The sequence below is a fragment of the Mesoplodon bidens genome (genome assembly GCF_964165515.1).
Source record: "Mesoplodon bidens genome assembly, chromosome: 2".
In the NCBI taxonomy this organism is placed as follows: Eukaryota; Metazoa; Chordata; class Mammalia; order Artiodactyla; family Ziphiidae; genus Mesoplodon; species Mesoplodon bidens.
Window position 1 is genome coordinate 167,170,382 of NC_138177.1, and position 12,869 is coordinate 167,183,250.

The following is a 12,869-nucleotide window of genomic DNA, read 5'->3' on the forward strand; positions in this document are numbered from 1 at the left end:
AGAGGCTCCAAACGGGCTCTCCAGAAAATTCTCTCTCCTTTTCCAACCTTCTCTGGGTGTCTGAAGCCCCTCGGTAATGATCCATTTCTTCAAGTAGTATCTGATGAATTCACATCTTTGAATTCCCCTCTAGGGAACTTCTCTTCATTAATATCCAAAGGAGAGGAGAGGCTCATTACATCTCAGTTTAAAGAAGGTTATCCAATAAAGCAGAGAATTGGACACGTGAAGAAAGGCGGGCCTAGGAGTGGAGGGAAGAATGGGGGTGGGAAGAGAGGAGTAATCATGGTGTATCAATAGTTTGAAGAGCTCCAGTAAAAGTGATGAACTTAGAGGCTGGGAGAGGCTTAGAAGAAGGAAATCAGGCAGTGAGATCACCAGCAGGCACCTGAATACCAGGCCATTGGGCCAAATGAAAGCATACCATTAATTTTTTTAAATAAGCATTTAAGCCATCACAGGCCAGGGTCAGGAGGCCTGGGGTTTGGTGATTTCAACTCCCTAGACCTTAGTTTTCTTACCTATAAAGTATGTTAGTTGGGCCCTACCAGCTTAAGAATTCAGAGAGGAGACATGATTTGTCCAAAGTCACAGAGCAAGAAAGTGACAGAGATGAGACTTGCCAGGTCCAGAATTCTCCTGCCTGAAGTCCCCCTGGCTCAGGCTTTGGAGCAGGAATACTGGTTCCGGCCACTGACCCTCTCTGGCCTCCAGGCACCCTCGTCTTGTGGATGTTCTGGCCGAGTTTCAACTCCGCTCTGCTGGACATTCCGGACGAAAAAAAGAAGGCCTTGTTCAACACCTACTACGCCCTTGCTGTCAGCATGGTGACAGCCATCTCAGTGTCAGCCTTGGTTCACCCTCAAGGGAAGATCAACATGGTGAGGAGGGGGGCTGTCCCTTGGGCAGCACTTGGGTCTTCTAGGCCTGACACACATATTCACACCCCACCCGCCGGCCTCAGTGCCAGCCCCACAGGTTGGGAAAGAGCATATCGGGTGATGGGGTCTTGTCTGCAGCATCGTGGGGCATCAGCCCATCAGCACTGCCTTGTCAAAATGGGCCTGGAACATAGGAGACTGTCAAATGAGCAAAGGCCCTCTGGGGGGAGTGATTAAATCTATCAGCCTTGACATCAAACAAACCCAAGTCTGAACCCCATTTCTGCTAGTTACTAAAGCCAGCTCCCATAAGCAAGAGTCAGCAGAGAAAAACTGGGGTAGAAAGAGTCATCCTCTCCCCTTCCCCCAAGAAATTTCAAGAATGGAATAAACAGAATCAGAAGTAAAGAACTTTGTTTCCCTAGCCATCTGAACTTGGCCAAGCCACTTAAACTTTTTGAGTCTCAACTGCCGCATATGTAAAGTGGGAATTGAGAGATGAGGCACGTAAAGGGCTTCATGCCCAGAGCTAATAAGTGCTGGGCAAATATTAGCTGCTACTATCAACGTAGCTGTGAGTCTGTGTGTGAGTTTTCGGGGGAGAGGTGGGTGAGATGTAGACTAAAGACAAAACAAGGTCCCATGATGATCAGGGCATGAGGTTAGCCAGCCAGACATGATGGGAAAGTCTAGACAGATGTGGGGGGTGGTTAGGGGGCGGAGGTGAAGGGGAGAGAAGATGGCCAAGGATGACAGGTTAACAGCACTAAGGGGAGGTGAGGGTCCCCACAGGTGAGCTCCATGGTCACAGGGAGTCTAGGATCAGACAAGGTAGCGACATCCAGGGAGGCAGGTGTAGGCAGCAGGTCAGGGAAGCCCAGAAGCTGGTCCCAGGGCCCAGAGCTCCAAGATCTGGGTAGAATTGAGAGGGGCAGAGAGCAGTAGCCTAAGAGCAAGGCAAGGCCCCAGTTCTAGAGGAAGTGAAGGTCATAGCAGAGACATAACCCAGGAACAAGGGCCAGCTTCTTGGGATGGGGTCCAATAATACAGGGTGACATAGGCACCAAGTAGCCAATAATAATAATAGTAAAAAACAATAATAATGGTTTATATTTTGGGGGCATTTACTCATGTTCTATGCCAGGCATTGGGCTCAGAGTTTTATATATGGTAACTCAATTTTCACAATAACCATATCAGTAGATACAATCAAAACCCCATTTTTCTGGTGACAAAATTAAAGCACTGAGTGGTTAAGCGCCTAAGGACACATCACAACTAAGTGTGAGCATGGCTAGGATCCTGAGTAACTGCACTTTCAGGCTAAATGACTCCCAATCAGGGTGACTGCTCCCTGAGCCTGAGAAGTGGGGTGAGATAAGACCGTTGGTGAACTCTCAGCAGAGGGGAGGGGCTAGTTTCGGGATCAGAGAAGCAGGGAAGACGTTACACTGTTGTCTTGCTACCGGCTTATCAAGTAATTGAGAGAGATGCTGTCCTCTCTGTGTCATTTCATCCACCCACAAGCTATTCCTTTGCAGACTCACATCCACAATGCGGTGCTGGCAGGAGGTGTGGCTGTGGGCGCCCCCTCTTACCTGATCCCTTCTCCTTGGCTTGCCATGGTGCTGGGTCTCGTGGCTGGGCTGATCTCCATCTGGGGAGCCATGTATCTGCAGGTAAGGAGCTGGGCAATGAACACCTGCTGCTTTGGCTTCCACCAGGGTCCAGGCCCCTAGAACATGGCGGGCCATCTTGTAGTGCCAAGGGCTGCATTAGTTTAGCTTCACAGCTAGGGTGAGGGACCCACCCAAGTTGGATGGTGCATTTGTTAAGATCTGGGGAGCAAGTATCAGAACCTATTCAAGCTTGCTTAGGAATAAGGGGGATTTGTTAGAAGGCTACTGGGGTATCACCGAACCCAAGGACAGGAATGCTGCTGGGAGCCCAGGAATGGCTGGCACCAGGGATGCGAGTCTTGTGGGGAACACAAGAAGTCCCTGCTCCTTTTTTTTGCTTTTCCTGAACATCTGCTTTATTCTCACTCTGTAGACTTCCTTCTTCTTCTCCTACTCCACATGGTGGAATGTCGTCTTTCTCTTCAAGAGAGCAGCCAGGTGAAATCTCTTGGCCCCAGTTGCAAATTCTTTGGAGAAGGGGCTCCTTGGTCTAGCTTGGATAATGTGTCCATCTTTGGCTGGGTGGGAGGTAGGGCACATCATACATGCAAGTCTGCTGTCCATGAACCATGTGAGTGGGGGTTGGAAGGGCAGCACTCAAAAGAGGGATGCTGGGCTGATAATCCAGGTCACGTCCACTTCTGATTATTTAGTTTTTCTTCTAAGTGGATGGATTTTTCTTCCTTCAATATTCAACATATACTGGTAACATCAGAATGCTCCATTATAGCCAATTTGTTATCACACACTTCTAAGGGAAATATTTAGGAGCAACAGATCTTCATAGGTTTGAAGACCTGATGGAGGAAAAAGGAATAGACTTTTGGGTGACACAAGAAGATGAATTTGGATGAACCGTGGATATTCAGGGAGGCAGTTTCAATCCCAAATAAGGAAGAACTTACCAACAGTTCGATCTGACCAAAAGATGGCGTTGTCTGCTTTTCATCTTTGGAGTGGAAGCGCCTGTCTTTTTATCTCCTCTGGTTTTGAGATCCTCTGATGGAAGTAGGACATATTCAGCAAAACGTGTATCACGGGAATTCCCTGGCGGTCCAGTGGTTAGGACTCCGAGCTTTCACTGCCGAGGGCCCGGGTTCCATCCCTGGCGGGGGAACTAAGATCCCACAAGCCGCGCGGTGTGGCCAAAAAACATGTATCACAAGTATCATGAGGCTCAGTGTCTGTCACTTTCTCTGTGCCTCAGGTTCCTTGAGTCTATCACTGCGGGAAGGATTCAAAGATGATTCACTGATTTTTTCATTCATTCATTCACTCATTCATTCAACACATTTGTTTTAACAGTCATCCTGTTTCACAAGCTATAGTGTAGTGAAGGAAATGGACAAATAAATGCAACACAGTGTGTTAACTGCTACTGGAGCACATCTAAGCTGGCCTGAGATGGGTCAGTAAATGCTTCCCAGAGCAGAGAATGTCTCACCCAAGTATTGACAAAGAACTTATATTAGCTAGGGAAAGAAATGTACTCCAGGCAGAAGGAACAGTGTGGTCAAAGGCTCAATGGCGAGAAGAGCATGTGGCCCAACCAGGAAACAGAAAGATGTTCATTGGGCTGAAGCCTAAAGTTCATCAGGGAGTGTGCCTCTCACCATAGCCTTGAGAGATGGCAGGTGCTCAGGAATACCTTCTGGGCGAGTTCAAGAGTCTGAATTTTTATTCCCAAGACCATGAGGATTCTGAGGAGGGAACTAGCCTGATCAAATTTCCATTGGTATCCACATCTGTTGGCTCCCGGCCATCTGGGAGGCCAAGTGATGAAACGGAAGGAGCACTGACTGGGCGTCTAGAGGTGTGGTCAGATTCTTTCCTGTTAATCAGCCATGTGGTCTCTTGGATGGCAGTTAGGTTTGGTCTAGACCAGTGGGTCTCAATCAGCCCCTGGGGACATTTGACAATATCTGGAGACAGTTTTGGTTGACACACTTGGGAGAGGGGTGCTCCTGGCATCTAGAGGGTACAGGCCAGGGATGCTGCTAAATCTCCTACAGTGCACAGGAGGGTCCCTAGCATAACACAGAATCATCAGCCCCAAAGGTGAGTAGTGTGGACAACAGACCAGCACTGGTGTCACCTGGGACTTTGCTAGAAATGCAGAATCTCTGGCCCCAGACCCACCAAATCCAACTCTGCATTTTAAGGAGCTCCCCAGGTGCTGTGAGTGCACATTCAAATCTGAGAAGCACTTATTTAGTTGAGTCCTGATGCCCATCACCCTGGATGCCCTGGATGCCAAGCGTCTGTGAAAGGGTGGGTAAGGAGTGTCAGTCCCACATGCAGATCTGCTGATAATGGTGTTTGTCCCCAGGTGTGTCTTCAACGAACGCTGGACCTCCATGATGCCTACGGCGTGCAATATACCTTTGGCTTGCCGGGTCTACTCGGAGGGGTCACCAACATTGTGCTGATGGCATTTCAGGTCAAGTGGACCAAAGTTTCCACGTAGGTCACTTGGCTCAGCCCCTTATCACCCCATCCAACTCAGGAAGGAGTGTGCCCAGAGCCCTTGGCCGGGGAATGGGGGGCGTTACATTCAGGGCCGGGCAGTCAGAGGCCCCAGTGAATATCCGTTGGCCAATTTATTCTGAAATTCTGCCCAGCCCCTACTGTGTATGGACTTATCACCTGTCCAGGCCACTTCTTTCTAAAGCAGGCAGCTTAGGTGCAGGGCAAAGGCAGACAGTCCTGAGTCCTCCCCAAATGCAGACAGAGCAGGCAATCAGGCTCAAGCCAATTGAGCTTGTTTTTCAGTCCCTGGTAGTTTAGGTTGTGGTGAAGTGTGCCGTGGGGTCTTGACCTCTTCTTAGCTGGGCCATGCTACCTAACCTCTCTGAGCCTCTGTCACCCGATGGTAAATGAAGATAATGATAATTCCTCTCCTCATAGGGGTGTTGGATGCTACTTGAGGCCAGGTACTGTGTGGTTAAGAGGATTTGATATGTTAATGTAGGAAAATGCTGAGTACAGCCCATCCCTGAGACCCAGAGAGGGAAGGAGCTTGGCTAAGGTCACACAGTGAGGTGGGACCATGGGTCTCTGGACCAGAGTCAGATCCTGTGTCCCCCAGACAATGGACAGCAATGATCAGAACCCTGGTCATCACCTTCTGGAAGTTGTTTATCTTCTTGTTTCTTTCCTTTTTTTTTTTTTTTTTTTGCGGTGGGGGCCTGTTGTTTATCTTCTGAATGTGACTCACATATAATGAAAGAGTGACTTGGGCACAGGGATAGATTTTTCCAGATGAACTGAGTTAGTGATAACAATAATGATATTACTGATGACAATCAGCACTGTTTATTGACTGCTTTCTAAATGCTAGGCATTATGCTAAAATCACTACGTCATCATCTCATTCAATCCTCACAACCACCTGGTGAGGTATTATTAGTTTTCCCTAAGAAATGACACTTTGGGGGAGTTAGCTGTCCAAGGTCATGTGGCTGAAACCTGGCTGTAAAGGTTATGAGCACCTGCGGTGGGTGATGAGAGCTCATCGCTGTGGAGGTATTTCAAAGAAATCATGGAGGTCTGCATCCCTCAGTTCTAACAACAGAGACGACCATAGCCCCAAATTATAGGAATCCTCTATGAGCAGGTGAGATATACCTCTATGAGCTGCTTGGGGGTGAGGAGGATGCCATTTGGGGGTGGGGAGGGGATGGTCTGTGTGAAGCAGTGCATCTCTGTAATGGACTCCAATGATGTGCCTGCCACTGTTTCAATAGCTGTGTGACTCTCAGCAAAGCTTTTTCCTCTCTCCGGGCTCCTGAGTTCCCCTCTGTAAAATGAGGGGTTGATCTAGCAGGGTCCTACACTCAGATACCTGTAGGGACCAGGCAGGTCAGGTTAAAACTGAGACCGGTGAGGGGAGGGAACTATGGGCATTTGCTCTTCAGTGCCAGGCAGCTAATACCATGCAAGGTCCCAGGATAAGTGTTGCCAGATCTAACGACTTTTCAAAAGTCAGAAATCCAGAGTTTTGCATGTACTTCCCAAGCATTGGCAAAAGATTCAAAATCATTAGAAACATTGTGTGGGCCAAATTCTGCTCATGGGCTGCCGACCTGGACCTTCTGGACCACCTACCCTTCTATCCCCCAAATTCTGTGATTCTGTGGCTCTCCTAGAACAGTGGCTCTCAACAGCATCAGCATCACCTGGGAACTTGTTTGAAATGCAAATCATACCCCACCCCAGACCCACACAATTAGAAATCTGGGGGCAGGCCCAGCAGTCTGTTTTAATGAGTCCTCTGTGTGATTCTCAGACAAGCTCAAGTTTGAGAACTATTGGCCTATAGCAAAAAAAAAAAAAAAAAAAAACCCCCAAAAAACAAAGCAAAGCTGTCAACCAGCAGTGTGCTGCTAAAGCACTAACAACTGGCTCTCCAGGGAAACAAAGCCCTGACTTAGTGCATTTGCTGATTTCTCCCTGTGGCCAATTTCAAGCCATCAAGGTAACACCCCTGAATGTGGAGTTGAGAAGAGCTGAGAACTATCGGCCTGTGTATCTGTGTGAGCTGGCTCCAGCACCCCTCTGCAAGTCCATTCTCATCAGGATGAGACAGCCGAGGACCAAGAAGTAGTCCTCTCTCCTCTGCGGGAACCTGGCAAAGGGAAGGGCACAGTGACAGCAATGACCCCTCTCAGGGTGGCCTCTGGTCTGCTGGAAGTAAAGGGCACAGGCTTCAGGGACAAACAGACCAAGGTCACATTTACCAGTTGTGTGACCTTAGGCGTGGTATTCAAACTCTCTTTAAGTCTCAGTTTTCTATCTGTAAAATAGGATAATAAGATCCATGTCCCAGGGCTGCTGTGAAGATTCAGCGACATATAATAATTAGAGGGCTCAGGGCAGTGCTTGGCGTGGAGTAAACACCCAACACATGGCCCCTTTCTTTGTGATGGTTACTGACGCTGCTGCCTCCGTAGGAGGGGCATCTGGATGTGGTGGAAAGATGGGGAAAGGACTGAGCTGGCAGTTAGAGTGCTTTCTGGGAAGTGTGGATCAGCTGCTTTATTAGCTCTGTGTCATTGGATGAGTCAGTTGACGTTACATTCATTCCACAAACAATATTGGTCGATTTCCTATTTGGGTGAGCGAATGTAAATGAGTCAGATGCTGTGCTTGGAGGCTGGATAGAGCATTTTTCACAAATTGTGGGATTTTTTAAAAATTAATTTATTTATTTTTGGCTGCGTTAGGTCTTCGTTACTGTGCGCGGGCTTTCTCTAGTTGTGGCAAGCGGGGGCCACTCCTCGTTGCGGTGTGCGGGCTTCTCATTGCGGTGGCTTCTCTTGTTGCAGGGCATGGCCTCTAGGCGCACGGGGTTCAGTAGTTGTGGCACGTGGGCTCAGTAGTTGTGGCTCACGGGCTCTAGAGTGCAGGCTCTGTATTTGGGGCACACGGGCTTAGTTGCTCCGTGGCATGTGGGATCTTCCCGGACCAGGGCTCGAACCCATGTCCCCTGCCTTGGCAGGCGGACTCTTATCCACTGCGCCACCAGGGAAGTCCCTCGATTTTTTACTTTCTTAATGGTATCTTTTGATGAACAGTAGTTTTAATTTTATCATAGTCCAATTTATCATTGTTCCCTCTATGTTTAGCTCCTGTGTGTCATGTTTAAGAAATTTTTGCCTACTGCAAGGTCACACAGGTGTCCTCCAAGGGCCGCTTAATAGTTTAAAGTGAAGCCCTGGGGTTGCTTTGAAGGAGAGAGGACAGGCAGGTGTGTCCAAGGGGGCAGGCAGGGGAGATGGGTCTGATGGCCAAGCTGTACTCCATCTCGCCCTGGTAGAAATAAAACCTTCATTTTTAATTGCCTAATGAGGAAACTCAGGACTGTGAGAGGTTAAGTGCCTAGGGTCGTGCAGCTAGTGACAGAACTGGGACTTGAACTTGGGTTTTCTGACTTCTACTCTAGTTCATCGTTCATGGGGTCTGAGAACTAAAGTAAGCCAAAGAGGATCTTGAAATCCCTTCCTCCCCTTCTACATGTCTGCATAGCTTTGTGGGAGAATGACAGGAATGTACTGCCTAGGGAGGGGACATTTGTTCTCCTGGTGGCCCTTCCTGACAGCATCCCTACTGATGCAGTCTTTTCTGTCCCCAGTGACCTCTGCAGCCTGATGCCCAAATGTGACCACCTCTGCTTTGTCATTTCTAGGCTTGGCTACCAGATACTCACCGACTCCGGGGCATTCAGCTTCACCATCATTATGGGTGTGGGATCTGGTCTTCTGACAGGTCAGTGTGAGACCACCCTTCTTCCATCATTGTCCAGGGCACAGGGCCTGGGCCTAGACTGCACTTGCCCCATCCCTGGACGTGTACGTGCCCATCCCCTTCCCCCTGAACCCACCCCCTCAGCTCCAGCCAAAGGAGGCAAAGAGCCCAGACCTTGATTAAAAAATAAAGGAACACAGAATTACAAACTTTCATAATTGGAAAGGTCCTCAGAAGTCACCTGGACACTGCAGCCTCTTGAGCCCAGGACTGGTGATTTCATCAAATTTTGCACAGAAGACCAAGGAGACCCTTATGCTACAGAGCTTACCTTTTACTCCCTGAGAACACCTAAATACTATTTCATTCAGCAAATATTTGTTCAATATCTGCTATGAGTCAGGCACTATTTGGGATACAGCAGTGAACCAAATTCCCTGGCCTCATCGAGTTGACATTCTAGATGGGGAGAGGGCTTTTACCATAAACAGAAAAAAAATAAATAAATAAAATAAAAAATATATGTGCTATGTCAGATAGTAATAAGCACTATAAGGGAAATAAATCAGGGTAGGGGGAATGTAGAGTTATTGTGAAGGTGGGCTGCTCTTTTAGAAGGGTGGTAAGGAAGGCCTATCTAAGAAGCTGACTTTTAAGCAAGGACTTGAATGCAAAAAACGAGGGAGATACCATGAGTTTATTTGGGAGAAGAAGATTCCATGAAAAGGGACAGCAAGTGCAAAGGCACTGAGGCAGGAGCATGCACTGCATGTTTGGGGAACAGCAAGGATGTCAGTGTAGCTGATGTGGATGGAGTGACAGGGAGAGTGGCAGGGGTTGAGGATAGAGTGGTAGCAAGGAGCCTGATCATTCTGAGAGATGGGAAGGCATTAGAGATCTGTAAACAGAGGACTGATGTTTTTTTGCTTCTGCAATATGACAGACCTGCAAAGAATCTTGGGGAGATACCAATTTGCCAGTCTTACATGCTAGGTGAAAACATGTATTCTGTACAGAACTGTTCACTGTTATTCTACAAGCAAACAGCTTTTATTGGTTAGACTTTCATATATTGTATCTCTAAGCATGGAGTGAATGCCAAATAAGAGACAAAGTAGCATAAGTAGTCACTAAGGAGTTGTGTGAACTTGGGCTTGTCACTTTGGGCATTGGCTGGCTTCTCTGTAAAATGAAATGATTATAGTAACTAATCATATGGCATCCTTTCAGCTCTGAAACATGTATGAAAGTACTGTTTGGAGTTTTAGAGAGTGAGATTGGCTAGAATTGCTTTAATGTAACAATTGGCCTCAGCTTTGGACAGAGTCTGAGGTGATTAATTAAATACAGATAAGAAAAATGTCTCCAGCCATCACTTTACATTCTACTCATGGTAGCAGTCCAACCCTGAATAGGGTTGCCAGATTTAATAAGTGAAAACACAAGGCACCCAATTTGGAATCCAAAAGTAACTGAGCATCTTGTATTTTATCTGGCAGCCCTACACCTGGCCTCTCACACCATTTACCACTCTGCCCAGTGTGTGGAGGCTTCCTATGCTTCACTGAAGCCAAGAAAGAGAATAGAGGAAAGACACTCTTATTATTCCTTTAAGAGTTAAGACCAACCAGCTTTCCTCTTCACATGTTGCTTTCCACATGAGGGAGCCAGTGATAAAAAAGGATTTGGACAATGGAAGCGGAAAGAGGCCTCCAAGAGGCCAAGATGGCAACAAATTGACCCCCTAAAGCCAAGCATTTAACATGTGAAGAGACCCCATTGCGTGGAGCCCATCTATAATATATGCACTTATTTAAGAAACCATCTTATCAAGCATAGTTATGGGGTTTCCCAGGTCAGGCAGATTAGAAATAGCTGATTAGACGTGGACAGGTTTCTAGAGGCAAGGCACCCTGGTAGAAGTTAGAAGTGAAAGCAGAGAACCTAGCAGGAGAAGAGAATTTCCTAAAACCAGTCACAAGAACATGAGAATCTTAGGCTGCTGGAGAACAGGCCAGTAACCTTCAGCAGCTGTAGCCCTTCTCCACGTTACATGGCACATTTCATAAAAGGATGTTCCTAGGAACAGTTCTGATTTTTTTTTAAAAGTCTAAATGTGTTCAGTGTTGTCTCATAAGACAAGAAAATATAATAATTTTAGAGGATTTGCATCAGATGAGTAAGCCTCAGCTATCTGGTAAATATATGTAGGTGATAGGGATCATTTCTGAGTAATTCTAGCTAAATGAGGAGTGCTGATTGCACTCCACATGCCAATATCAGTTAAAGGCACGCACTATAAGATGAAAATATGAATAAGCACACACCTACTCTTGCTAATCTTACTGTTTAATACATTGCGACTGATCATCATTAAAAATACACAGATAAACCTATCAATGGCATTTCCCTGCTTCACATGAAAGGTAAACACTACTTTATGTACTGGAAATTTGGCAGACTTTGAGCGACTGGGGAAGGCATAGGGCCCGAGCTCTCTGGGCGGAGGAGGGATGGGTGAAAAGAACAGGCACAGAAGCAAGTTGTCATAAACTACTTTCCTAACAAGTGGAATCTTGAGCTGAGGTCACTGGGACTTTATGGGAACCAGTGAGGATGGACCTGCAGGGGTGGCTATTTGAGTCGCTCTCCATGGTAGCTTTTGCATTTTAAATGGATCAGCTCTTAAGTGGGGCACCGTCTAACAGGGTCCTTCTGTTCCGTCTTGGGAAGTGTGTTAATCCATGACTGTCGTATACCTCCTGCGTAACCTAAATCCTTTGGATGTAACTGCTCTTGCCAGTTCCTTTTGAAAGATGTCTATAGAATTAATTAAGCTGGTCCAGGAAGGACAGTGCTTCAATTTGTCTATCTCCTGGTTGTGGAAGAAAAGAGGATTTCTGTTGAGATACCATAGTTGACTTATAATATTTTGGTTAATTCTGAGATAACAAATGCAATCATCTAAGTGTGTAACATTTAATTATGAATTTAAACAGGTATACTCTTAAACCTCAAGATATGGAAGTCACCTCACGTGGTTAACTATTTTAATGACCAAGCTTTCTGGAAGGTAAGAGTTTTAACCTATTAATGTCTAAGGTTTTGAGTGAATGAACTTAAAAAGATACCTGGGTATATATGTTAACTTGGCATTTATGAGGGTAAAGTAACAAACAAACAAATCCAAGATGTGTGTGTGAGCGTGTGTGCATGCATGCGTGTGTGTGTGTGTGTGTGTGTGTGTGTGTGTTGGTGGGGGGCTGAGGAGGTAGTAAATGTTCCCATTTCCCTGATGCCTCAAAATCACTGAGGGTCAGGGATGCGAGAACTGTCACTGGCCACATGTCTCCTCCCCACCTGGAGTCACCAAAGTGGGCGGGCGAACAGTTTGACGTGAAGGTGATGGAATCCTGCAGTGCAAGAGCCAGAAGGACCACAAGGGCCAGAGAGTCCAATCCCCTCACTTGATAGACCTCCAAGTGGAGCCATGAGTACCCAAGTTCTCACAGGGAGTGAGTGGCACAGCTGAAGAAATTAGAGCTAGTGGACACGAGAAAACTTGCAGCATAGGTGTCTGGGGTTATTTAGTCAGGGGACATAAAGCTCAAACAACTCAGCTGCTGCTGAGGGTCTCTGTGACATTGCAGTGTTTGTTGTCATGACTGGGCTAGAAAGGAGGTCAGGGCTCATTCCCTGAAACCCCACTGCCCTCCTGCCTTTAACCTACACTCACAGTTCACAAAGCATTCTGATGTGTGTCACTTTAGGTAATCTTCCAACTGATGCTGAGGTTGGCTGGGCAAGCAGGGACCCATATTGCCAAGTTATAAATGGGAAGTGGGGGCCGACAGAGGGCAGGCTAATGCCCAGCATCATGCTTTTGTGAGTGGAAGCAGTTCTTCTGAGTCCGAGGCCAACCCTTTCTCCACCCAGCAGGCCAAGATACTGACCACTAAAGGGACAGAGAACCAGCCTTACTACAGGCCTTGGCATTTGTGTCTGTAGGGGCGAAACAGAGAGAACCTATGGAGAAAACCCACCTCGTCTCCCTTTCCTTCAT

General features: G+C 47.1%; 1 protein-coding gene across 1 annotated transcript in view; it reads left to right on the plus strand.

Moving 5' to 3' along the window:
• Positions 1 to 12,869, plus strand: part of LOC308612038 (RH-like protein) — a gene marked incomplete at its 5' end in the record, with an annotated part of 33,823 nt that overhangs the window by 17,333 nt on the left and 3,621 nt on the right. The window contains 5 exons of the mRNA XM_081224244.1: positions 715 to 881; positions 2,423 to 2,560; positions 4,890 to 5,023; positions 8,748 to 8,827; positions 11,806 to 11,879. Coding sequence (XP_081080370.1) covers positions 715 to 881; positions 2,423 to 2,560; positions 4,890 to 5,023; positions 8,748 to 8,827; positions 11,806 to 11,879 — 593 coding nt within the window. The remainder of the gene's footprint in view (positions 1 to 714; positions 882 to 2,422; positions 2,561 to 4,889; positions 5,024 to 8,747; positions 8,828 to 11,805; positions 11,880 to 12,869) is intronic.